Raw genomic sequence first — 27,977 nt, forward strand, 5'->3', positions numbered from 1 at the left:
TATTACAAGTCAATTTATTTTGAACCAATATCGTAGGTGTATGTTGCATAAACTGTGAGGCTAATAGTTTTTGTTCATTTAATCTCTGCTCTTTACTTCTACAGGGAAACAATTTTTTAATTAATTGAGTTAGACCGCTGTATATGGTTATTGGATTCTTGAGGATTGCGTTGTAACCCTTTGTTATTTTTCGCTGTTAAACTATTCTAAATGTAAAATTGGTACCATGTTTAGTTCTTCAGGTTCTCTGTTTTCTTTCAAGTTATTAGTTATTCGGCAATTATCGTATCATGTTTTATTTCTATAGTTCATAGGTGACAGTTAAACGGAGGGGTATTTAAAAAAAGGCGAACTATATGAAAGAATATAAAGTAATATTCACAATCACAAGAATTGTTCCTCTATTTTCTTTCGGATAATCCTGTATTTTCCTGTTGTCCCTATATTGTATGGGCAAAGGAGGGACAGAGAGGTCAGAAGAGTTTTCATTTCTTCTCTATATTTTTTATCCCTCATCCTCTAGATTCTCAAAAATATCTTTTTTGGTATTTTCATTGAAAAAAGCAAGAGATTTTGACAAAAAAAACTCTTGGATTTTGATAAATTGCATCCCCCCCTACAATGCCATGTACTGATGTCACTGAGGAGAGCTATTTACAAATAGGCGACTTACATTAAATAACTTGAGGCAATATTTACAGGCGAGTATAAGCCTAAAGGCCTTCCTATTTAAATGTTCTTGTCCAGTTTGGGGATGTACTATTTTTCATATATTTTATCTTGGATTAATTTGAATTTTACTTTTGCAGTGGATCGAAGAAAGTTTTACAAATTTTGAGAAAGGAATAAATTGGCGATCATATGTGGTGTGCGATGTGGCATATAATAATGTGAATAATTGGTTGTGGACCCCTTTTGTCGAAAGGGGCGAAGCTAATAGAATCTATATCGAAGTGAAATTTTCAATGCGTGATTGTAATCTATTTCCTGGCACTGCGCTTTCGTGTAAGGAAACATTTAGTCTTTTGTATTATGAATTTGACGCAGCAACAAGGGAACCCCCTCCATGGGAGCCGGAGAGTTATAAGCTGATTGACAGAATTGCTGCGGACGAAGGAAGATTCACCTCTTCAAATGAGGTAAGTTTATTCACTTTTTAAATAAAACCATCGATATGATACGGTACTTTATTAATAAACACAATTATAACTCTTTACTTTATGCATTTACTGCGTGTAGTAGTAAAAATTAACCATTTTTTAAACATACCAAAAAATAAAATAATAAATAACTAACAAAAAAAAAAAAAACACACCATAACAAAAGAAAAAAAAGATCAATCTCCATCACAATATCCCTTCCAAAAGAAAAAAAAATCTCACAACAACCCTACTCCCTCACTACCACTTCCAACCAACCAGACCTCCGTATCACGTCCTATTTCCTCATAAATAGAGATTTTAGAATCAACCTCTATAAACTGCTTCAATGGATCAAACAAAACATTATCGTTATAGCCTACTATTCAAATGGACTTGTAGACTCAAGTGATGGACTCCCAGTTGTCGCTCCTGGTATGTGTCTCGGAGGGCCACTTGCTCCAGAATGTGTGTCACACTTTGTGCCATCTAGACCGGCGAATGTTTTGAATGTGACCCTCAGGTATGGGTTTGGATGACTGGTGGTAAAAATATTAATGAAGCACCAAAATTCGAATGAGTCACTGTTTATCATCACATATCATCACATTTTGTGCATTAGTCTGTTGACATTTGGGGCGCTCGGTGTTAAAGGGGGATCAATCGTGTTAGATTTTAATTTTTGATCTAAATTTTTCTTTACATTTAAATTTTAAAACTTTAATTTTTTTTTAAAATTAAATTTTTTAAAACTTTTATTTACATAATAAACAAAAATATAAACTATTAGAGATATAAATCACTATCCTAAATTAAAAATAATAATAAAAAGAATTTTGTAAATACCAAATGCTAATAATTAATTTCATCACTAAGCCGCCTGAGGCCAACACATTTTCCTTGTTTCCATTTTCCTCCGCTCAATATCTTCAAAGCTTTGAATTATTTATTCATATCCTTTTACTCTGTGCTTCAAAAGCTTGTACCTTAAAAATAAGACCCGAGACACTTATAGTCACACCTGTGGATAAAATCAAAACCGCTTACGATTAAAGAACCAAAAATTATCCCGTGGATACTTTGGTAAGTTGAGCTATGTTAGAGTTTTTGATCGTAAATATTGACCCATTAGGGTGAAAATTTATGCGATCATTTTCTGAAATTAGGCTACATTTGCGAAAACAGAAAGAATTTTATAAGAATTGAAAGAAATAAAAAGAAAAAATAATAATTTTATAAGAATAGATAGAATTAAATAGAAATATTTTTTTAAGAATAGAAGGAAATGTTTCTATCGAAACCTTTGCTCCACCATCGTGGAGGGTTCCCAGATTTGAACCCCCCTGAAATTTTTATGATGTGTTATGTGTATAAAAATATACCCCCCCCCCCCAACCGAAAAGAATTCTGGATACAAACTTGTCCACAGTACATTGAAGCAACAATTCCTATCTGGCGATAGATATAGAATTCTCAGGATGGAGACACTCAAACTGCATTACAAGTGGAAAAAAAAAACAGACGAATCCTATTCATTTCAGGACTAATCCCCAAAATTAAAATATATAATTTTTATATATTTATATAAATATATAATATATTATATATAAATATATAATATATTAATATATTATATAAATATATAATATATTTAAAATATATTTTTTAGTAAAATTAGTGCATGGGGAAATAGCTTCTGATGGGGAAATGCCCCCTCGATCAACAGGTTTGACCATGGTTCGCATGGGCACAACTTTTCTGAATTTTTGTCAACTTTCAAGTATTGCTGTAAAGTGGTTTGGCACAGAACCTACATTCACTATCCTATTAAATATATCATATTGGCATTTGATTTGGTAAGAGTGAAGATCAAAACCTTTATTTAATGATCCTCTGACTTGTGATACAAAAATAGTTCGCAAGAATCTGTGCCCGCCCCTTGAATAGAAAAATACTTTTGGGTGAAAGGCATCCATGCATTCAGATACCCGGTCCGCTCTTAATTCTTTTCATTACGATTCAGTAATTATTTAAACCGCTAGGCAGACTTGATTTCTTTAGCTAATTATTGGCATACTCCTAGATGATTTAAATAATGTTGCATCTTAACACAGGTCACGACTTCAGTAAGATTATTCTTTTCGATAAGAAGCCAAAATTTTTGCGATCTTCTGCCAATTTGCAGGGTTTTTTCCTGCCATTTCGAACATTTTTCAACAAATTGCCTCTGCACACTGGTGGGTCTGAAGGGAGCCCGGGCCCCTCAAGATTTTTCTGGTGCCATCTTATCCTGTTTTTTCTTCTTTTTTTTTAATTCTTTTTTAGAGGAAATTTGTCAAGTTGGTCGACATCTTTGTCACATTGACACCCCTCCAAGATTTTGCTAATTGGCGTCCTTGTCACGTTGGGTCTCCCCCACGATTTTGCTCTAGATCTGACCCTCTTTCTGCATTACTTTAAGTAACACGATTACAAAAATTGGCAATGTATCTCTTGTTTCGAGAGTGCCTTGATTAAAAGAAGGTGCTATATTTCTGTTATTATTCTTAGTTTTGCGTTTTATACTGAATATATGCCCTGCTGCCTCCCCCCGTGATTACTGCATAGACTTGTCGTGCTACGTACTTTCCAGGTCCTATCTTAAATAGTCCGTGCAATCGTGTATAATTCTAGTGACAAAAATACTATAAGTTATGCGACCGTTATTCTTTTATAAAGTTTATCGTAACCAAGTTGAATTTAATTATCAAACAGTTCGCGGTAACGAACTGTCGTAATGAGCCACCCGGCTCAATAGTAACCTAAACTCCAAAAAATGGAATTTTGGTACCAATAGCTACATCGAAAGAATTGCATTTTCACGCTGATTCTAAATATATAAGTTTCATCAAGTTTAGGTTTACCCATCAAAAGTTACGAGCCTGAGAAAATTTGCCTTATTTTAGAAAATAGGGGGAAACACCCCCTAAAAGTAAAAAAAAATCTGAAAATCACACCATTAGATTCAACGTATCAGAGAACCCCACTGTAGAAGTTTCAAGCTCCTATAGGCTATACACGAATGTGGAATTTTGTATTTTTTCTCAGAAGACAGATCATGGATGCGTGTTTATTATTATTATTTTTTTCCGAGGGGTAATCGCATGGAAGCAGTGGTCCTAGAGTGTTGCAAGAGGGCTCATTCTAAAGGAAATTAAAAGTTCTAGTGTCTTTTTAAGTGACAAAAAATTGGAGGGCACCTATCCCACGCTCATTTTTCCCAAAGTCACTGGATCAAAATTTTGAGATAGCAATTTTGTTCAGCATAGTCGAAAAACCTAATAATTTTGTGTTTCGGGACGACTTAATCCTCCGCAGTCCCTGGGGGAGGGGCTGTAAGTTACAAACTTTAACCATTCTTTACATATAGTAATGGTTATTGGGAAGTGTACAGACGTTTTCAGGGGGACTTTAACACGTTAAAGGGGGGTTGGGGGAGGGGGTTACGTGGTAGGATCTTTCCATGGAGGAATTTATCACAAGGGAAGAAAATTCCCGTGAAGGGGCCCGGGCCGCTGGATTTTCTAGCATTATTTAAAAAAAAATTAGAAAATAAATAAAAACAGTTTTTTCAGGTGAAAGTAAGGAGCAACATTGGAACCTAAAACGAACATTAGTTATTACGTATATAAGGAGGTTCAAACCTCACTCTTTACGCTAAAGTATTTTAGTAATTTCAACTATTTATTCTACGGTCTTTGTGATTCAGGGATCAATGTTAAAGAATTGGGACCAAATGTAAGCTTTAGTGCAAAAAGCGAGGTATTGATGAGGGGGAGACCCCCTCATATACGTAATAAGAATATACAAATACAGAATTTCGTAACGTAAGTTAATCCGAAAGTTACGTATATTTATTACTAATAAAAACGTTCGTAAAAAATTTAAAAGTTCTAGTTGCCTTTTTAAGTAACCAAAAATTGCAGTGCAACTAGGCCTCCTCCCCGACCCCCTTTTTTACCAAAATCGTCCAATCAAAACTATGAGAAAGCCATTTAGCCAAAAAGAAAATAATTTGCAAATTTTGTTTTAATTATTCATGTGCGGTGAGCCAAAATCAAGACATGCATTGATTAAAAAACGTTCAGAAATTAATTAAAAGAAAACGAGTTTTTTAACTGCAAGTAAGGAGCGACATTAAAACTTAAAACGAACAGTATTTATTCCGTATATGAAAGGGATTCTCCTCTCCTCAACACCTCGCTCTTTACGCTAAAGTTTTGTATTGTTTTAAAAATTAGAGTTGTGAGAAAGAGTCAAACTTTAGCGTAAAGAGCAAGGCGTTGAGGAGGGGACAACCCTTTCATATACGGAATAATTACTGTTCGTTTTTTTGTCGCTCCTTACTTGCAGTTAAAAAACTGTTTTTTTTAATTAATATTAAGCCAATATTGACCTGAAATATTTTCTTTTCTAACTTTGAGGAAGGGTGTTCAATACTTGTTACATAGAATTTGTTATATAGTTGAAATGACTTTGAAAGAAATACTTGTCTGTGGCCCGCATGAAATGGTGGTGTTCGACCCTTTGTCAGCACTTTTCCTGAGAGCGAAAGGTACTTACGTATTATAGCGACCACACTAAAGTTCTTGATTTGAGTAAAACCGGTTTCTCTATCTGCATTAGGAGATATATAGCTTGGTCAGGAAAGAAAAAACCCAGCTACAATGCAGGTATAATCTAATCAAATGTTTAATATATACATTTGGTTAGGTATTCAATGTAATAAGTTTTAGGCGGCCTGCTATTTATAATTTTCTTCTGCCTTTTCCATAATTTTGCTGCTAAAGTATTATATTTTCATCATATTTTGGGTATATTTCATAATGATCAACCTAACCTCACTTCTTTCGTGTGGTCACTATAAGTTGTAAATACCGAGTGGAGTTATGCTACGAGCGAAATGTGTTTCCATCTATTATTTTCCAAAAACCTACTCTCTTTTATTTGCTGGACTTAAAAATCTGTAATCGTATTTTTCTTGGAAAGAGTTTTCAAGCAGTAGGGACAACTTCGCTATCAGGTCGCGTGCTGTGTATACTCGTGCGTTTGTGTCGTAGCATTCCAATTTTCTATATTTTATTGTTTTTTCTTCTGAATTTCCGCGTTATATCTTTCAGTAATACCTCTAGGAATCTACCCTTTTATTTCTATTATTTGCTGGACTGCAAATCTGTAATCATGTTTTTCTTGGAAAAAGTTTTCAAGCCGTAGGGATAACTTCGCTATCAGGTTACGTTGTGCGTATACTCGTGCGTTTGTGTCGTAGCATTTCAGTTTTCTATATTTTATTGTTTTTTCTTCGGAATTTCCGCGTTATATCTTTCAATATTGCCTCTAGGAATCTACCCACATCAATCGAGCATGTTCGTCGTATTCATGTCTGGCCTACCCTTCGTTATGCGTCATTATTCGCAATCATTCTATAATTTTATATTCCTATTTTGCTAACTATGAATGAAACTTGCATTGTTGTTTATTCCATTAGAAATCTGGTAAACATATGCCAATCATACCCTTCTCAGCTAGCTACAATACTTGTCAGGGAAATGGCAGCAGTGTTTTAACGCCACAGTGGCTGTCCGCCACCTAATGTTTTCCGCCACTTTTTAATTCAGGTAGGTCAGAATAGACATAGGCATAGACATAAGAACAGACATAGACTAACCTAACCTGTCTATTCTGATCCCATTAATCCTCTTGATAATGCAAGATTTCCTGGGTGATTAACAATATTCCCTTTTAAAGCCATAGACGACGCAGAACATCCCAAGCGTTTAGCTTGTGGATAACTGATCCCCGAATTGAGCCGGGTAGCCAATCCTTTGAGGATGGAAACACAAGAAGAGTCAAAGGAAAAGTTAGAGGGATGGGGGTTGGTGTAGTTACCAAAACTGATTTGTCATTACGTTTGATTTTGGAGAAATAACTCGTATTTTAGACACTGAGTCATCAAAATTGATTCAGACACCCATGGGAAAACATGTCTTAAATCTAAGGGGTGCCCACTTTCTGCCACCACATATGGATCTCAGAACGTCACATGTGTCGCACAGTTTCTGCCGCGCTAAACGCATCTCCGTGGCGCTCGGCACGCGCCACCTGGTGTGTGTAATTTCTGAAAGTAGGTGCCTCCTCGCTTAAATCCACTTTAGTAACTAATTGGGCCCTGCCTGGGGGTCCGTAGGTGATAGAAGAGACGATAATGATAACCAAAATCCCCTTGTAATGCCATATATGACGCTTAATATTCGTTAGGTTTGCAGTGATCCCAGACTAAAATATGGCGATTAGCGTTTTTACTTTTCAAAATGGAAACTTGAGAATACGTTCAAAACTCGCATTTTGAATTTTAATTCCAACTCCAGAAAAGGTAAAAAGGTGTATTTTTCATGAATAAGGGTCATTTTAATTGTATAATTACGTTCGTACAAGGATCTCGGTATCTAAATAATCGGGAAAAATGTGATGTTTTGGTTCATATTATATTCAGGACATGATTCTGTGAGCCCGTTTGTCTTGTATCTCTGTTAGCTTAATGATGGATTATTGAAAAACAATTTTTCCATTGCTGGTCAGATGTGTTACCGTATTCTGAAATATTTCGAAATTGTGATTAGGTGATGTATTGATTGCAAAAGAAGAACCAATTTTAAGGCAATTATCATCAGTACCTATTGGTATTGCTGATACATCTGCGCTTGTGGGTATTTGGGTACATTGGTACATGTGGAATTTTTAGTGTTGTGAGACGAGGTGCAAGCACTGCCAAAGGGTGTGTCTATAAAATCATCCACTTTAATAGTTTTTTAATCTTCCAGGGGAAAGGGGACTTCAACCAACTATATCCTTTTAAGGCTTGCATGCCCAAGCAGGGGGGGGGGGGCTCATACCCTGGAATATTGAGTCGCAATATCCTAAAAGAGCACTATTTTCCGACCTTTGGGTTTGACCTGACCTGTAATGGTTAGACCTATGTCGTCTTTAACGAACTCTGTGGATTAGCCTATTCGAATTTTGTTGTATTTGGCTGTGAAACTCTTTTTTTAGATCAGTATTACTACTGCTACTAAGAACTCACCGTAGCACCAAGCCGTCTGAGGCCAATGCGGCCGCGCACACTCCTCCATTGCAAACTGTTCAAAGGCTCTCTTTACATCATCCCAGGAAGCTTCCTTACATCTTCCCACTCCAACTAAGGACGATCTGCTTTTCGTTTAGGCCTAGACAATTGGCTGAAAAAAAAAAACAATCTTTTGCAATCTGTCATCATTTATCCACAGAACGCACTCCAGTCATCTCAGTCTTTCTCTCATTATAACCCTAGATAGTGGGACTGGACCACACCTTTAGTACAGTCTACTGTTTGAAATGCAGCCAGTCAATTGGGTACCTAATTTCCCTGGGAAATATCTAGCACCCAAGAAGTATAGCTTTTTTATAATAGTTGTTCCTATTTAAACTTTTAAATCCATATAATATCTATTTAAACTAAGCCGCGCTTGGTATGCAAAATGTTTCATTGTTTATAGTGTACGCAAGGACCTTGGGACTGAGGGCCCCCTGGACTGGAATATGAAGATTCAAAATACATTTCAATATTTTATTTTCCATTGAATATAAATTGCCTGTGTTTTGTTGAAGATGCCCCCCCCCCGAAACGTTGGGTTTTATTATTTCTTATGTATTTCCATGCATTTTGAAAGCTTATCGAATTTAATATTCAGTGAAATGAATGCTGATAAATGAAAATTTTTGCTAATAAACTGAATATTCAGTTGAAGAAGTATAGGTAAAACTATTGAAAATTGTTTGCTTTTAAGTTTTAGGGGGAGGGTGAACGAATTGCCCTTTATCCCCTTAGATGCTCGCTTGTGCTTGTTTAGCGTGTATATACCCTTATAGCAGGATATATGTGCATACAAGAGAGCTGGGGAGGAGTGGTTCGGTTTTTTGAAGGAGCGGACGGATCTAAGTACGATTATATCCATGAATTCATTGAGATAATAGAATCGATTTTACTGTATTTCCTAGTTTGCCTTAAAAAATTGGGAAATAGTTGTGAAATTATTAAGAATAATTTTGTTTGGATAAAGGAGCTTTTTGGAGACAGCTTGTATTTGTAAACAATTCCTTCTATTTATAGTAGTTTATAGTAGCTTGGTGCTGCGGTGAGTTGTTAGTAGTAGTAGTATTTATAGTAGGTTGGTGCTGCGGTGAGTTGTTAGTAGTAGTAATATTTATAGTAGCTTGGTGCTGCGGTGAGTTGTTAGTAGTAGTAGTATTTATAGTAGCTTGGTGCTGCGGTGAGTTGTTAGTAGTAGTAGTATTTATAGTAGCTTGGTGCTGCGGTGAGTTGTTAGTAGTAGTAGTATTTATAGTAGCTTGGTGCTGCGGTGAGTTGTTAGTAGTAGTAGTATTTATAGTAGCTTGGTGCTGCGGTGAGTTGTTAGTAGTAGTAGTTGTATTTATAGTAGCTTGGTGCTGCGGTGAGTTGTTAGTATTAGTAGTATTTATAGTAGCTTGGTGCTGCGGTGAGTTGTTAGTAGTAGTAGTATTTATAGTAGCTTGGTGCTGCGGTGAGTTGTTAGTAGTAGTAGTAGTATTTATAGTAGCTTGGTGCTGCGGTGAGTTGTTAGTAGTAGTAGTAGTATTTATAGTAGCTTGGTGCTGCGGTGAGTTGTTAGTAGTAGTAGTATTTATAGTAGCTTGGTGCTGCGGTGAGTTGTTAGTAGTAGTAGTATTTATAGTAGCTTGGTGCTGCGGTGAGTTGTTAGTAGTAGTAGTAGTATTTATAGTAGCTTGGTGCTACGGTGAGTTGTTAGTAGTAGTAGTATTTATAGTAGCTTGGTGCTGCGGTGAGTTGTTAGTAGTAGTAGTAGTATTTATAGTAGCTTGGTGCTGCGGTGAGTTGTTAGTATTAGTAGTATTTATAGTAGCTTGGTGCTGCGGTGAGTTGTTAGTAGTAGTAGTAGTAGCTTGGTGCTGCGGTGAGTTGTTAGTAGTAGTAGTATTTATAGTAGCTTGGTGCTGCGGTGAGTTGTTAGTAGCAGTATTTATAGCAGTATGCTGTAATTGTAACACCGTAGCTTCAAACGGGTGAGTAGGAGAGGGTAGTTTAGGCATGTTTCGTGGACATTCTTCTGACTGATAAAAGGGGTACCCTATCCTTTCTATTTGTTTGTATATATCGTTAGTCGGGTATCAAAAGGTCGTATCTCCATAATTGTAAATTTTCAGAAGAGCGAAAAAAAAACCTCACAACTTTTTTTCTCCTTAGATAGCTGTAATGTAAAACAAAAACGGCTTTGAAATGTGTTGATTTTATATATCAATTGGTTCTTGTTTTATGGTTATCGGAGGGGAAATAAAAAAGTTTTTTTTTTTATTTACTCTTCTGAAATTTTACAATTATGGAGATACGACCTTTTGATACCGGACGGACCGTATGTTACCGTGAATGTTCGATATTCGTGAATATCGACATTCACCGTTGCCTTTCCGAAATGACTTTTTTTTTCTTGGATTTAGTCAGCGTTGCCAGTCAACTTCTTCAGTTTTATGCAAGGTTTGATGGTGACAGGTTGGGTTGGGTTAGATTAGGTTTTTAATCCATTTCTGAGATTTATAACGTAATTTAACCTGCCCAATATAATCTAACTTTAACTTTTACCAAAGCTTGCATAAGACTGAAAAACCAGATTGGCAAAGCTAATTGAGTCAAAGCAGGGAAAAACGAATTTCAGACATTCACTGGTGAATGTCAACATTAACCGGATCTGGGACAGTTACATGATCATATATAATAATGTTCTCTAAATGTATATAATATGGTGGCCAATTTAAAATAAAGCGTTGTTGAGGTCCTTGCAAAATGGTGAGGGGGTTCCATAGTGTGTGCAGCTGTTAAGTGAATTTAAAACGTGCAGAGAAAATAAGTTACAGAGAATGTTTATACTTATTGAACAAAATTCTTAACTTTTCATGAGTACAGAGGATAAGTAGCTTTTAACCCCCTCGGCTACCTATATGAATATGCACTAACATTAGACAGTAGACTGCAGGGTAAAATAATACGGTACATTTCGGCTTTCTCAAAACTTATATAGCGAATTGGAGGGCCTCTAGAAAAAAAACTGTCAGTGTTTCTCAGCAATCAAGCACTTGCGTTTTTTTTTGTAAGGAGGGGGGGGGGTAAAAATATTGGTACTTGTTAAATAAAAGGAATACTCATGAATTACGCACTGTAGAATCTGACAGCTACCGGTTTGCCTGTCTGCAATCGTTTATGATTTGCTTGTTTTGGGAGAGAAAAATTACGATGTAGGTATATTTTAATTAATTATTTAATATATAAAGGTTATTAGGGGGCTCTAGGCGTTTAAACCCCCCCCCCCCCTCCGGAGGAAAATACCTCCTGCGGAAAATGCCCCTCGGTAAATACCTTGTGGAAAATAAGGCTTTCCAAATTTGAGAATTTTATTTGAGTTTGTTTTTTTAATTTCCATAAGGGGAGGAATTTTGGTACTTGTATATTATGCGCCACTCACTCAATTTTACCCCTCTGCAAAACTCGAGAACAAACCGGTTTCTTTCAGCTTAGCGCGAGACATGACAGACAAATATCAAAATATACAGTTTGAAGTCAGAAAACAATTCTTACTTCATAATATGCAGAACAATTGTACCTAGCACATTTGCATCCAGACCCGCTATACTTTACCTCCTCCCCCCCCCCATAACGTGCAAATCTGTAGTTCAAATTTGTTTCTAAAGTAACGCCGGCCACCGATTAGGGGTTAGGTATTTAACATAATATGTTCTGTGCGGCATGTTGTACATAATTCTAAGTCGTAGTTTCCATAATTATTTTTCTAAAGTATTATATTATTACCAGATTTTAACGTATTTCATTAGGATTAACCTAACTTCACTTTTTGAGTGTGTTCCGTGTAGTTAACAAGTACCAAATATTTTATCTGATGTTTTAATAAGAGGTGCTTAGGAATTAGGTAAAAATTACGATTTTCAGGGGGTGCAGGGTCCCTCTCCCTGCATTCTTTCCCACCCAGGGTGAGGATATTATGTCATTTACGATCTGTGAACAAGCTTCAGACTGCAAGTTCCGTTGAGCGTTATTCTATGAGTATATGGGATAAATATGGTTTTAGAATTACTGCCTGTCTTAGATCTACAAAGTTGCTCAAGACATGATAAAATCCCGTGACTAACAATTTTTTAAGCCATAAAATATATTTCCAAAGAGGAAGGTTTAGTCATAATGCTAGGTTATCTCTGTTTTACAAGACACGCCATTACGCGAATCCATATAAACAAAGGAGTTTTGAAAGACCATGTAGCTAGTGGAATATCTCCCAGATATAGGCATAGTTATGATTATGTTGATGGTAGTACTCTGTAATTTAGAGGCATATTTAGTTGGGTTTTGCAGACGACACTCAAGATGCGTAACTTGTAGAACGGGTCTGGTTCTCGTTTTAAAATCAGGCGGTTGTATTGTATCGGAATCTTAGCTTAAGGGAATATAATACGTTTGAGGGGTTTCCGGCTTTATGGGTACATTTAGCAATATTATGTTCAGTAGTAGTTGTGGCACTTATCGGTTATATAATAAACACTATACAATTTCGATCGCGAATGATGCGAGCATGACACAAGAAACTGGTCAAGCAACTTCTTCGTACTACACAATTAGCGCTGGTTTAGTTGCAAAATAAATTGGAGCTATATTTTATTTAAGTATTTAGTTTGTTTTTTGGTTTATGCAAACAAATTTGGGCTATATAATTGCACATTGGGGGGGAGGGGGGGTAAAACATAGTATATATTAAATACATTCATTGTTTAGTTTACTTATTTAACATATGCTATGCTTTACCCCCCTCCCTAATGTGCAAATATATTGCCCAAACTTGTTTCTAAACTATTATATATTCATCATATTCTGTTTCACTTCATTAGCATTAATCGAACTTTACTTCCCGATTGTCTATTATATAACCGATAAGTACAATAGTTGTTACGGAACTTAGTAATAAGTAACTAGGTACTTACGTGTTATCCCGACCACACTCAAGAAGTGAAGTTAGGTTAATCATAATGAAATATGCCTAAATATGATGAAAATAAAATACTTTAACTACAAAAGAAAATTATGGAAAGTAGGCCGTCCATGCCAGATTATATTAAATATCTAACCAAAACAAATTTATATATTGAATACTTAAATAAAATATGCCTGCATAGTAGTTTATCTCACTCTTTGATATAAACATGCTCCATTAATAGGTAATTTGATAAAAAGTTAGTATTCTAATAAAAATAAATAATAGAGGATATAAACCCATGAGGTTTTCTAATTTCAATTGATGTGTTTTGAAAAATAATAAGTAAGTAATTTAGTAGTTTAATTGTAAGTAAATAATGCAGTAACAATCAATAATAGGGAATATGACACTTCAGAGTTTCTAGCTTTGCCTGGTATGAATTTTGTGCTTAGTCATGATAAATAAATGAGTAATTTAGTAGGCTAATAATAAATAACAAGTAGTTTATTGATATAACAAGTATGATTAATGATAGGGAATACAGCACACTCCCCGTGATTTCTTTATCTGACATCCGTGAAAATGCTTCAATAAGTTGACAAGGCCTATGATGATCAAAAATAGCTGTACGAAAGTGACACATCAGTCAAAGTGACGTCGCTGAATTATATATATAATATACATATATAATTATATGTAATATATTATAAGTTATACAGCCGAAATCGACGGATGGAATCGGTAAATTATTAATGCTAACTTCAATGCTCCTAGTACTTGCTGTGACTTTAGCTCTTGGAATCCTAGAAGAGCCAGCTCCCGACTCCCCAAGAGTCGGCTGCTTTAAATCTGAAGATATTACACAAAAGCAACTTTTTCTTACTTATAATTTTTTTTTATTTCATTATTGAAAAAGATTGTATGGCTTTATTTATAATGGTTATGGTTCAAATATGCTATGGTGTAAGCTAAGCTGAGTGCTTGGGTGGGGGCTAGCATCGAAACATTCTTGATCCTAATTTTTCTTCCATATGCTCGTATATATTAATACATTTTTAGATATCATTAATTTTAAGAGTTGATTTAACTGTGCCTATTGAATTCTGGAATCCAAAGATGATATGGTTCGAATATCCTATGGTGTAAGCTAGGCTGAGCGCTTGGCTAAGGGCTAGCATCGAAACATTCTTGATCCTAACTATTCTTCCATATACTCGTATATGTTGATAAATTTTTGAATATCATGAATTTTAAGAGTTGATTTAACTGTCTCCCAAGGGAAAATTCCATGAATTTCCAGGTTGATCCCCCAAGGTGTTCCCAAGATATTGCAGATACAATATTTTGATAAATGTACATTGTAAGATTTATATTCCCTGAAATAAGTCACGGTTGTACGCTTACTTTTAAGACTATATTTGTGGCTCAGTTTAGTATTTTAGAGTGTATTAATTCCAAATCAAATGCAACTATGCAGTTTTTTGGTAAAAGTGGGCATCAGATTAAGAAAATGCCGGGAAAAATTAGTAAAAAACAAGCTAGAAACCAATGGAACCAAACAACTTAAGAAGTATGGTTAACTACTAAATCCCGGTGTTACTAATCTAACACCACATTTTCTAACACCGCATATGAAATGAATGGACCTGATGAGTCGGATGAAGAAAGTGGTGCGACGAATGGGTCGAAACTGCATCTGACTCTAGAGGCAGTACTAGGTACGTAGTGCCAGTGTCAATAAATACTGCACTGCAGAGGTTGTGTCAAACCCTGAAGTTACTGAAAAAATTGAATGTCCGACATGACATATTTGAAGGGCTTTGCAAAGACACAGGACTGAGTGGTGATATACCTCATGACATGAAAGTTTACTGCAACAGCACACAGACCATGATTAGTTCCCCCCTTCAGAAATTTTATGACCTTAACGTTCGAGATATTAAGATCTGAAACTGGAACTGTCCGAGTAGGAATGGTTGATTCTTGCGTGCAAATCTTCAGCTGTCGATTCTTTGCTGTCTCAGTTGCTGATTCTTCAGTTGGTTGAATGTTACTAATCTAGTTGTTTGATAAGATAGTATTTATTTTCAAAAAGGTTATCACAAGCTCTAATAGAGCCAAATTCGCTTCCCATGTCAAAAAAAAAAAAAAACAATAAATAAACAACTAATACAGCAGAACAAAAGTAGAAGAAACCAATCAACCATAAAAATGGTCAAGAAAAAAATTAAACACAAATGAAAAAGAAAAGAAAAAAATAAGTTTGAGAAGTATAGTCAATTTAACTTATTATCTATATATTCGTGTTTTTCAGGTATATTTATATAAGATCTAATATGGTCTATTAAATAAAATCTTAGGGCCAAGGGATCTCAAATGTTCTTATTTTGATGTCATTGGTATTTTAAGACGAGAAGTTTGCAAGTCATTTGAGGATAATGAAATAGGAAATCTCTGCGCTTCCTATCCCTATAAGTATCAAATTATCAAAAAGTATCAAAGCAAAAAGTATAAAAAAGTATCAAAAAAAAGGATTTCCTTCAAAAACGTTTACACTCAAAATCATCTGAAGCAATTTCCTATGCCATTCACGTGGACTACAGCGCATGAATAGTGGATTCTATTTGGCGATGGATGGTCCAAAGCTGCCCTATGGCTACACAGCAGATTTATGAATACAATAGGACCATTCAGCATATTCTTTTGTATATTTTGCTTGGCAGCCATTATGAGTTTGACATAGATTCCGGATTTTTCACAGTTGAACTTTTTTCTATTGTATTTAACGCTAAATACCATGTTAAAAATCTTTTGAAAGGTTTTGCAAGGGGAGAACTGTTTTAAATTGTATTACGATGGAATCTTGGGCTCACTAATATATGCAATTTTAAAGACTTTGGCTATAATACTGCCATCTTTAGTACTCACGGCATACAAACAACTTCCCCCCCCCCACTAACCCATCTCAAGTCTATTTATACCTGACCACTGATTTACACACTCAAATCCTCAAAATCATCTATCTTAGCTCTATTAGATAGCGTAATGTAGATAGTGATCTACCTTATCTAAGGTAGTGATCTATCTAAGGTAGATAGTGATAGACCGAGTCCGTTGATTTTCGAATTAAAATGGAATAGTTGTGGGCATCAAGCCATGGCTAATTGTAGAAAAAGCTAAGACGATGGAATCTTTGGCTCGCTAATATATGCAATTTTGAAGACTTTGGCTATAATACTGCCATTTTGAGTACTTAGGGCATAAAACCACTTTTTGCCCCCCCCCCCACTAACCCATCTCAAGTCTATTTATACCTGACCATTGATTTCATCAGATTTCTCTTTGGCTATAATACTGCCATTCTGAGTACTTAGGGCATAAAAACCACTTTTTGCCCCCCCCACTAACCCATCTCAAGTCTATTTATACCTGACCATTGATTTCATCAGATTTCTCTTGGGCTATAATACTGCCATTTTGAGTACTTAGGGCATAAAAACCACTTTTTGCCCCCCCTCCCCCTAACCCATCTCAAGTCTATTTATACCTGACCATTGATTTCATCAGATTTCTCTTTGGCTATAATACTGCCATTCTGAGTACTTAGAGCATAAAAAACCACTTTTTGCCCCCCCCCCACTAACCCATCTCAAGTCTATTTATACTTGACCATTGATTTCATCAGATTTCTCTTTGGCTATAATACTGCCATTTTGAGTACTTAGAGCATAAAAACCACTTTTTGCCCCCCCCCCTCCACTGACCCATCTCAAGTCTAATTATACCTGACCATTGATTTCATCAGATTTCTCTCGTGGTTAATTCAAAATTGTGAGCTATTAATAACTCATAGTCGTTAATGTTTAGATACTGAACAGAGAAAATAAACAAAACTAATTGTTTAAATTTGACGACGCTATTCGATAAAAAATTAACATATTAACTATATCTTGACTACCATTGTCAACACCGCCTTCGTAGGAAACCTACAATGTCTCAGGTCTAATGATATCAGAAAACCGCGATTTTTAAAAGTTATTCTTATGATTGTTTCAAAATTATGAATTTTTAGAGCATTATCACATTGTCATCCAGTGTTGCCACGTTGAAATTTGAAAATAAACAAGCAAAATTAATTAGTCAAATTGACAACGTCTTCCGTCCCCAAAGAATTCAAATATTAAGAATTTCGCTACTTACAGAAACAACTACTCTCAAAAAGAAAGAAAGAAAGATGGGTTTATTAATATAAATAACAAAACGAAACAAGCAAATGGCCCGAAGAAAAAGCTTGTTTGGGCTTACAACCCCAATACACATACAAATAAAAACAATACGAAAAAGAAGAAAAAATGAAAAAGAAAAGAAAAGAAAAGAAGAAGAAAAAAAAATAAATTACCCTGCATTTCAATCGAAACCGAATTACACTTCAAAAGAGACAAAACAAAAAGAAACTAAAACCACTTGACCAGTATCGCCAAAAACAAAACCAACATCTTGGCTCCACTTGAGGTCCACTCAACTATCAAAACCATAAATATTAAGGCAAAATACCTTTAATTCCCGCCGAAATTCAAGAAAACTATCCATGTTTCTCAAAGTCGTAGGTAAACAATTCCATGCATGGGGTCCTAGATGCCGAATATTAGGCACTCAAGGCCATAGGCCCCCGAAAGATTTGCTCGACTTGTAAAAAAGTAACCAAAACTAATTTAAACAATTTTTTCCATCAGTGCAGTAGATGTATAAAGTAAAGAGTTATAATAGTGTTTGTTAATAAAGTATCGTATCGTATTCCGTTTTATGCATTTTTTCAAGTTTATTTTTTGTAACCCCCCAACCCCGATAAAAAAATCCTGGATACCCTCTTGACTACACTATCAAAGGAAAGCTAAATTTCCCCTAGCTATTTGTTGTCACATGTTTTCGGCTTATTTTTGGCTTCGCATGTTTTTGGCTGATTGTACATTAAATTCTTCAAATCAGCGTGTTTTTCAAGACTGCCTATTTTTTAGCTTGGCGAATTTTTGCTCAAATTTGGTACGTTTAGCGTATTTTTGCTCAAAAGGTGGTGCTACATTTGCCACAGCCCCTCAAAATTGTCGTCCCTTCCATTTGTTTTTGAAAATATCCTTTTTCGTTTTTTACTGAAAAATTCTTCTTTGATATTTTCTTTGGAATAATTGAAAAAAAACAAAAAAAAAAACGCCAAATTGCTCCCCTCTCTTAGATTTTGGAAAAAAATATTATTTCTGTATTTGCGCTATCTCGTACCAAACTTTGACAACACTGTTCATTAATGCAGCAACTGCATGGAAGAAAAGACTATTCCAGTCTTCTTTTATTTTCTTTACTTGCCATCTTAACTGTCCATATCTCCTGTCACGGGATGCGTTTTATTCAAAATGGTTCTGTTCTTTGAGATTGTGGCCAGGTTCTTTGTCTTGGTAGTTGAGAACAGGAAATACAGAGGGTACTTTCCAGATTAGTCCTATCAAGTTACAGAGTCATGCTAGGAGTCCCCTTTATTCCCACAGTAACAAAATACTTGATGAACAAGTGTTTCACAAAAAATGGGTATGTAGGCGAGGGGAGTTCTTAGATGTTTAATTGTTAGGTGGTCTCTAGTTATTTCTTAGCTTGTATGAATATGGTTTTGAAGTGAATTATTAGTGGTTAATTTTTTGCTTATTATAGAAGAGTACCAGAAAAATAAATAAAAATAACAGGGAAGTAAAATGCAAAATTAAGGGGATGGAGAACGTTAAATGAACCTGACAATTCATATTGTTTTGTAGGGCAGTATCGTAGGCAGGAAACTTTTTTTTTTGGGGGGGGGGGTGATAATGAAAAAATTGAGGTACTTATGTGTTATAGAGGGTTATTACCCTGGGGGTGTTTGAGAGAAGGTGATTGTCTTTTCCTTTTTTCCTTTAATTATTATAGGATACTTCTAGGAACATTTATGTAGTTAATCGCTACGCGTTATAAAAATTTAAATTTTTCCTTAGGGTAATGATTTATATTAATAGTTTGTATTTTTTTTATTATGTAAATAAGAGTTAAAAGTTAAAGATCTGTAATGAAACCGGTTTGCTTTATCCACTTGAAGATAATCAGCTTAGCCTGAGCGAGATAAAATACTATGCAGATGCAGGTATATTTTAATTAAAAGTTTAATATATAGAGGCGTTTAGGTATTTAATTAATGAATTCTGGGTGGCCTGCTCTCTATAATTCTCTGTTGTATTTTTCATAATTTTGTTACTAAAGAATTACATTTTCTTCATATTTTGGTATATTTTATTAGGATTAACCTAACTTCACTTCTTGAGTGTGTTCGTTATAACACGTAAATACCAAAATTGATAACTTAAATAATTAGTGCCCAGAAAGTTTAAGTACTTTTGGATTTTGGTGGAATAGGCCCTGAAAATAGATTTCAAAAATGTATTGCATCTTCATTAAGAAAAAAAAAATAATTGAAAAAAATCTTTGTCCTCCTTGTATTTTTATGAGTTGACACCACTGGTTGGTATGCGAATTTCCTGTTTGAATTTCTGAATTGAAGTAAAGTCATTGGAGTTCACCTAAAAATATTTTTCAATATATTTTTGAAAAAATATTTTTTTGAAAAATATTTTTTCAAAAATATTTTGAAAAATATTTTGAAAAATATTTTTTCAAAAGAGCTCTTTTAAAATCAAACTGCAGTTTTATCATATAGTTTATAGATTTCTGTTGTTTCTTTTTGGTATAGTGGTCTTTATCATATTTTTTAAAGTTTTTTTTTAAAGCAGTTGAAATAGCAGTCTAGCAGTCTAGTTTTTCTCTTTCTCTGCCGTTAAATGCATCAGGGTTGGTAGCTCTTTCGAAATATTCGGATTTTAATTAGTATTTGTATAGAAAAAACTATTTTTCCTTAGTGTTAATTAGAGTTTTTATCCCCTATTATATTTCCATTTCTTTTCAATTATCTAAAAATAATGATAATTGTAATTTTTGCTAATACAAATTAGAAGTAAAATAGAGTGACTACTTTGGAAAAATTCGAAGGCTCTAAAACGTTTTGTTCTTTTTATTGACTTAAATTTCCACGCAAGGTTGAAAGCCAATCATGTTTTAGAAGGCTAGGTTATCGGCTTATTTAGGAAATAAGGGTTATTTTGACTTGCGAAATACGTCACAGATGATACAACAGACGAAAATGCGTCACAGATGATAACCGCTGAATTTAAAGCACACAATTTTTTAAACCTTTATTCAAATCATAAATGAACCGATATTCACCCGTATACATATTTATTTCATCGGGGGAACGTGTTTTGGTCTTCAAATGTGAAATATGGCTTGTCACGACCTAGCTATGAGGGAGGCTTCTCCTGTACTTCCCCTTTTGGAGATAAAATCACAAAGTTGTCTATTTTGTTCTTTATTTTTATTTTTTTAAATCTTCCTTTCATATTTTATTAGCGAAACTTTTTTGCGTATATATAATGAATTGCAGTTCATTTACTACGAAAACTTCATAATTATTATAAAGCGTTAGCATTTGACCAGAATTAGTTGAAATAACTATAAGCCATTCTCTTGTAATTTTCTAAGTTACCGCCTTTTTGCTTTTATGCTCCGCTCTTAATTTTATTGCTATTTCGTGATTTATTAATTGCAAATTTCGAAATTTTGCACTGTTAAAACAATGCTAATATTGTCTTTAAGTTTTAATTTTCGCCATATCTAGATTTGTAAAGATTTGCTCTCAAGGATTATTTTTTCGTGCGGTTTTTAAAGGTACCCGCCTCTTATGGTGTCCAGATTAAATAAATAAACAAAAAATCAGCGAGGTTTTTCAACTGAAAGTAAAGAACAACATTAAAACTTAAAAGGAAGACAAATTATTCCGTTTGTGAGGGGGACCTTCTTTGACCTCCGTTCTTTACGTTAAAGTCTTTAAGTTCTTTAAGAATACTACTCATTCAAATTCAATGGTCCTTGTATTCGAGCAGTCTTTCTTAAAGAATTGTGACAAAAAGTCAAACTTTAGCGTAAAGAGCGAAGATTGAGAAAGGGGCAGTCCTCCTCATATGCGGAACAATTTCTCTTCGTTTTGTTATAATGTTACTCCTTAATTTTAGTGGGAAAGACTTGTTATTTTTTAATTTATCTTCTGATCTTTTTTCAAATAATGCCAGGATCTCCTTCTCTCGCCCTCCTGTTAAGTTTCCCCTAAAAAATTCCCCCTGAAACTTCTGTCCATGGAAAATGTTCCTGTGAAAAATCCTCTCCACCCCCCCCCCCGCAGAAAATACCCACAGATAATTTCCTGCGAAAGAGTGCCGTGGGCCTGTATTTCCCATAAGAAACACTATAGCCTATGTGAATAATGGAAAAACTGGGTAGCCTGCACCACTATCCCCAGGGATTCTAGGGGTCATTTCACCATTGCAGGCATAGCAAAGATCTAATAACTATAATCTAAAGTTGATCTAAGTTATTAGATCTGAATCAAATGACTATTAAAAAATTTGATCCGATGTCTTTAAATTGCTGTTTTAATATCTCGTTCCACCTCCTAATACCTGTACAGCCCGAACCTAAATACTAGGTTTGCTGATTTTGCGTTTTTTCCCAAACATTCATTAAAAACCAGCTATTGATTAGAATTAAGTACGTCCTAAAAGCTGATAAAGGACCAAGGACAGTGAAAATGAATCTTATCTTTGGAATTGTCTAAGTGCTCCTATAGCCACCACACTCAAGTTCTGTCGAGAAATGAAGTTTTGTTTTATGCTAATGAAATAACCGGTTTTTCACACCATGGGGTGAAATTCATTCAGTTTGTAGGATGTGTAGATAGGAAATAGTCTGACTATGGATGTTAAAATGAAAATTTGGGATTTGGCAAGGACTGAAGAAGAGGCAATTAGACTTTTCCAAGATACAATGACCGGTATTTATGTCTTATAGCCACCACACTCAAGTCTTGTCGAGAAATGAGGTTTGGTTAATGCTAATGAAATAAAACAAAATATGATGAAAATATAATACTATATCAATAAAACTATGCAAATTACAACTTTGAAATATGCGCCCCGAACGTAGAAATGTCACTAAGAATCTCGTTGAAATGAGCTCTGCCTTCTGCCGTCACTGTCGCCCGCCATATGTGCTCTTCTAGGTATGATTTTAAATGATGTGGTTAGGTTATGTCATTGGGTGCTTATCCCTTATACCCACCACACTCAAGAAGTTAAGTTAGGGTAATCTTAACGAAAAATATCAAAGCATGATATTTTTGTTACTACTTTAGTAACAAAACTCCGGAAAATACAACAGAGAATTAAGGAAATCAGGTCCCTTTGGACGTATTATAATAAATGGTTTCTAACCTAACCAAAATACCAGTTAAAATGTTTAATTAAAATATATCTACAATGTAGTGTATATACGTTCTCTCACGTTAAGCTGAAAGAAAATACAGAAAGAAGCTGGTTCTGTCCCCGTAACAAGCAAAGCTTCTTGGGCCGAATAACTTTTTTACGTTTGTAATAGTGTTTTAATATTAATAAAATGATTGATGATTGGTGTCAGACCAATAACTTGAGTTTGGTGCGTATAAGGGATAAGTGCCATCGCAGCTTTCATGTATGAATCCCTAAGGTGATTCGACACCAGAATAAATAGAATTCTAATTTTTAAAGTATCTTTTTTTCGTTTTAGTTTTCATCTATAGCAGCAAGAAAGTGTTATTGGATCCTTGCAATGTCGAATTGTTTGAATAACGAAATAAAACCTTAATCGCAATAAAAAAGAACGGTATTTTATTTCGCCGCAATAATGATTATTACAATCAAGAAGAAATGCCAATATTTCTCTTGACATTCAGTCAAGTCTAATCTTCTGTCAATTCGTTCAACTCAAGTCTAATCCATGTGTATTTACATGTACAAATGAAGTGCCCAGAACTATGGGTCTCCCTTCCCCCCTCCCATGTATAGCATCATAAATCTAAAAAAAGGTTTGAAACAGGGTGTAATTTTCTATAAGGGAGCAACTGTCCCTCTCAGACATTGGTTGACATTGGTCCAAAAATTCAGACATTGGTCCAAAAATGATTTTCTTTTGATGTCTCTGGTACTTTAGATATAAAATTTCCTAAAAATGATTAAGCAAGAATTTTTTTTTATTACAGAACTTGTGTTCAGAAATGGTGATAAACTGAAATGTTACCAAAACAAGAATATATAAGATGGTTCACACAGTCTATAGGCCGGTGTTTTAAATTCGATACGATTAGCTTAGTTCATATACGCCTTTTTCCGCAGTGGAGCCAAAATAATAGACATTCTTGCACGCCCTTTGGGCATAAATCGAACTTACGTTTGTCTATCTTTGAGAACTCATATGGTGAAAATGACAGCATCCCGTAATGATTAGTTATTGATTACTACCTTAGAATTGGAGTAGATACCTTAACTTGGGCGCTTTCATTCTGGTAAATCATCTCTATTTTGCAACGGATCTTAAAAACCAGGCAGTTAAGTGTAGTCTACGAAAAATAGTTAGAAATGATAAAACTTGAGCATCTGAGGCAGACACGTACGTAAAGACTTTTGGGGAGGAGGCCCAAAAATAATAATAGTAATAAATTGTTAGTTTGAATAAGAAGTGCAATGAAACTCTTTTTTTTTCTTTTTTTAGGTAGGTATGCGTTTATTTCATCAAATAAAAATTACTAAAATTGCACTTACAATCAATAATATACTGCTCAATTTAGGGACCTAAAATGTCCCTGTTCAGCAGCAAAACTACACAAATAAATGATAACTATTCATTCAAAATCAAAGAAATACGCAAAAAAAAAGACGAAACACTGGACAAAAGTTCGAATTTTGTGGGGGAAGGTGAGGCCCCCCCTGCCAAAAAGCGTATTTTGTTCTCCCTTGTGGGCACCAGAGAAAAAAAATCCTGCTCGCTTCTCCCCAGCACATTGTCTGGAGTTTTCTTGCTATCCCCCCCCCCGTCAAAAATAATTTATGGAATTTTCAGCTCGATTGACAAAAAATCTTAATAAAACTTAATAAAACTATGTAGGCTATAAAATTTGTGGCCACCTTGAAGTATTTGGGTTATGCCTTAATCTTGTTTAAGATATAAATAACATTTTTTTGTTGTTTTTACTTCCAAGTAAGATTGTATAGTTTGAATACCCCTCCTCCACACACATTTTCGTGAATTGGCTCCGCTATTCAAGGGCTCTACTATCAAGGGGGTTGCTCATTTTTGCCCCTCCCCCCGCTCGGAATTTTATCCAGCTAGTACAAAAGTAGCAAAAATACATGTACACGAATTTTTATTGCTTTTTCGTTACACACTCCCCCCCCCCCGATATCCTGGTTATGGTCCTGGTTCTACGTTAGATGAGGATCAAATAACGTTTCAAAAATGTATAATTTCATGACAGAAACAGTATCTAAATATCCTTCTGATGCATTTGTCTATTTTACATCCACCGTACCTCATAACTTCTATTGATTTCAGAAAATCAAAACAATACAACGATCTTATGCTTTTTGTACATTAAGGTTTCCCTAGAAACGGATCATGGAGGGATAATTACATTACCGCGTACACCTATTTACTTGTCAAAGTGAAGAGATTTCTCTTTCCGTCACATTCCTTTTTCACATTTCCCCCATGCTGGAGTACAAGTGTTCATTAATGTAGGGCTCTGTACTTTCATCTGCCAATGAACCGTATTCAAGGCCGTATCCAGGGGGGGGGGGGTCCCGAGTTTGAAACACCTTTCTAATTTTGTCTAACTCGTAAGAATGTGACCAAAAGGCAAGTAAACACATTTTTGATGTGTTTTGTAGTTTTTAGCCCCTTCCCCCGCCCCGAAGCAAAAATATTGTACCATATAAAGGGATCGGACATTTTTGTAGGGGGTTCAACCGTGAAAGTTTTTTGAGCCATTGTAGAAAAAAGAACACATTTAGCCTAGCCTACATGGAATCCTTTTTGATTTGGGGGGAGAGATCTTTGCAACTACCCTGTTGCAAACGTACCCCGAAGCAAAAATATTGTACCATATAAAGGGATCGGACATTTTTGTAGGGGGTTCAGACGTGAAAGTTTTTTGAGCCATTGTAGAAAAAAAAAACACATTTAGCCTACATGGAATCCTTTATGATTTGGGGGGAGAGATCTTTGCAACTACCCTGTTGCAAACGTACCCCGAAGCAAAAATATTGTACCATATAAAGGGATCGGACATTTTTGTAGGGGGTTCAGAGGTGAAAGTTTTTTGAGCCATTGTAGAAAAAAAACACATTTAGCCTACATGGAATCCTTTTTGATTTGGGGGGAGAGATCTTTGCAACTACCCTGTTGCAAACTTACCCCGAAGCAAAAATATTGTACCATATAAAGGGATCGGACATTTTTGTAGGGGGTTCAGACGTGAAAGTTTTTTGAGCCATTGTAGAAAAAAAAACACATTTAGCCTACATGGAATCCTTTTTGATTTGGGGGGAGAGATCTTTGCAAATCTTCTCCTAACAGCACCACCGGCTGTTTACCCCCTGAATTTTCCCCTCATTTCAGGGTATTTTTCGGAAAAACTCATTCCAATTAGGGGGGGGAAAGGTTCATTGGACAAATCTCAGGGAAATTTCTGCCTTTACTATCCCCCTGCCTATAAGCAGACTTGATTAAGGCAATTATTCAGATTCAGTGGGGAGAAAGCGAAGACTGAATAAATCTGTGTTTTCAAAAAAGTGATTGGAATAAATTCCGGACATCAGTATCGATCCTGCTGATTAAAAATGATATTTTTCAGCAGCTAGGGCGTAATCTTCCCCTCCCCGCCGACTGAAACCCCTCTTCAGGCAAAAGACGTTTAAAAAAATATTGTAAAGTTTAATTCAGGAGACCAGTTTTTCGGATTATTGTTTATTAAAAAAAGATGTTTTTGCAATTTTCAAAAAAGAAAATAAACGTCACAATGCATAATAACTGAAATTTTCCATAGATAGACTAAATATTATATTTTGAAATTCAAAACAGGTGATTATGAAAGGTTAAATTCACGGAATTTCCACAAACAAAGGTGTTCGTGAAGAAAAGGGGGTTTACAAAAAAATAAAAAAAAACGCATAAAAATTTGTTTATATTCATTTTATGTTACGCTACGTTACGAGTCGGACAAACATTTTTTTTTTGGGGTGGGGGGCTCGAACCTTTACCCCCTGGATACAGGCTTGTGCTTGGAAGTAATGACCCTAAAATTAAATATAGATAAGATTTAAAAGCATGTTTTGACAATTTTTAAATTTACTGTTTTAATTTTCAAACTGAATGTTTAAATATATTTTTAATATTTGTGTGTTATTTTGTGGTTTCGACAAAGAGAAAAATTAAAAATACTTTCTTATGGCTCCATGGTAAAAAGAGAAGTGCTTTTAATTTTATTGACTTTCTTTTGTGACATATTTTCATAAGCCAATCCCCTTATTAAGTGCTTATTGTAAAGGGAATCCAAAAAAAAACAGCCTTTTAAAACATCGGATTCTGTGTGAAAATATAAGCCAGTAGAAAGAACGAAACATTCTTGCGTTTCTTAAAAGAACGAATTGTTCTTGAAAACCTTCTGAACGAAACGTTCTTGAACGAAACGTTTTTTTTTTCGACACGTTTTGCACTCTGTATATCTGTGAACATTTTCTAAGGAATCTATTCTTCATTGATGATATTGCAAAATTGCCAGGGTAATTGCTCTGATTAAGACAAACCATCAGAACCTACTGGAGGTGGCTCGGGCTCCCCCCCCCAGAAATAGAATTTTTTCGAAATGTTTGGACACTTCTCATTCAACTTATCAAATTAAACTTGTTCATTATTTGGCACCCTCTCCCCCCCACAAAAAATTACCGCTTACGTGCCTGTATACCAAGTATAGTTTTTATTCACATACGGTTACTAGGATTTAATCGATTGCAGAACTTTCTAAATCGAATTCTGTAGCCTACCTAATTTATGTCTTGAATTTATTTTTAATTCGACAGTTTTCTATAAAACAATACATTTTGACGTTGAGGGCCACGGCCCCTCTTTATGCCTCCAAGCACACCATTTGGAAAATCCTTGTATGATTCTGTTTCAGACAAGGGAGTAGGGAGGGGGCTGGAGGTCTGTTTTCATCTTGCATTTACCTTATTCTCTTTTCTAGGTAATTATCAACACTGAGATCCGATCCATTCCGGTCACTAAAAAGGGTGTTTATTTTGCCTTTCGCGATCAAGGAGCTTGCATATCCCTTCTCGCCATCCGGGTATACTTCGTGACCTGTCCCAGAATTACAGCAGGATTTGCAAACTTTAACGCCACCCCCACGGGAAAAGAATTAGCTTCAATTGAACAAGCAAGCGGTACTTGTGTGCCCAACGCTCAGGAAATTACCCCTCCTAAGTACTTGTGTAAGGGTGATGGCCATTGGTCGCTTCTCAGCGGTGGCTGTTCTTGCAAACCTGGATATGAGGCTGACCTTGAGAACCAAACCTGTAATGGTAAGTCTTTCCCTGTTTTCATAGGTTATTTTACCCGATAGAAAAAGAGACGTTACCTCCCTATTACTCTGTGGTAAAAATATTTTTGAAAGATTATGAGAAATCATGGTTTAAATAAAGGTGAATTCACTATGAGATTTTAATAATACCTGGAGTTATCTAGC

At 35.2% G+C, this 27,977-nt stretch overlaps 1 protein-coding gene across 1 annotated transcript in view; it reads left to right on the forward strand.

The window, feature by feature from the left end:
- Window positions 1-27,977, forward strand: part of LOC136039170 (ephrin type-B receptor 1-B-like) — a 175,324-nt gene that overhangs the window by 12,782 nt on the left and 134,565 nt on the right. Inside the window, exons 4-5 of the mRNA XM_065722683.1 lie at window positions 810-1,139; window positions 27,477-27,813. Coding sequence (XP_065578755.1) covers window positions 810-1,139; window positions 27,477-27,813 — 667 coding nt within the window. The remainder of the gene's footprint in view (window positions 1-809; window positions 1,140-27,476; window positions 27,814-27,977) is intronic.

The sequence above is a fragment of the Artemia franciscana genome, chromosome 19 (genome assembly GCF_032884065.1).
Source record: "Artemia franciscana chromosome 19, ASM3288406v1, whole genome shotgun sequence".
NCBI classification, from domain to species: domain Eukaryota; kingdom Metazoa; phylum Arthropoda; class Branchiopoda; order Anostraca; family Artemiidae; genus Artemia; species Artemia franciscana.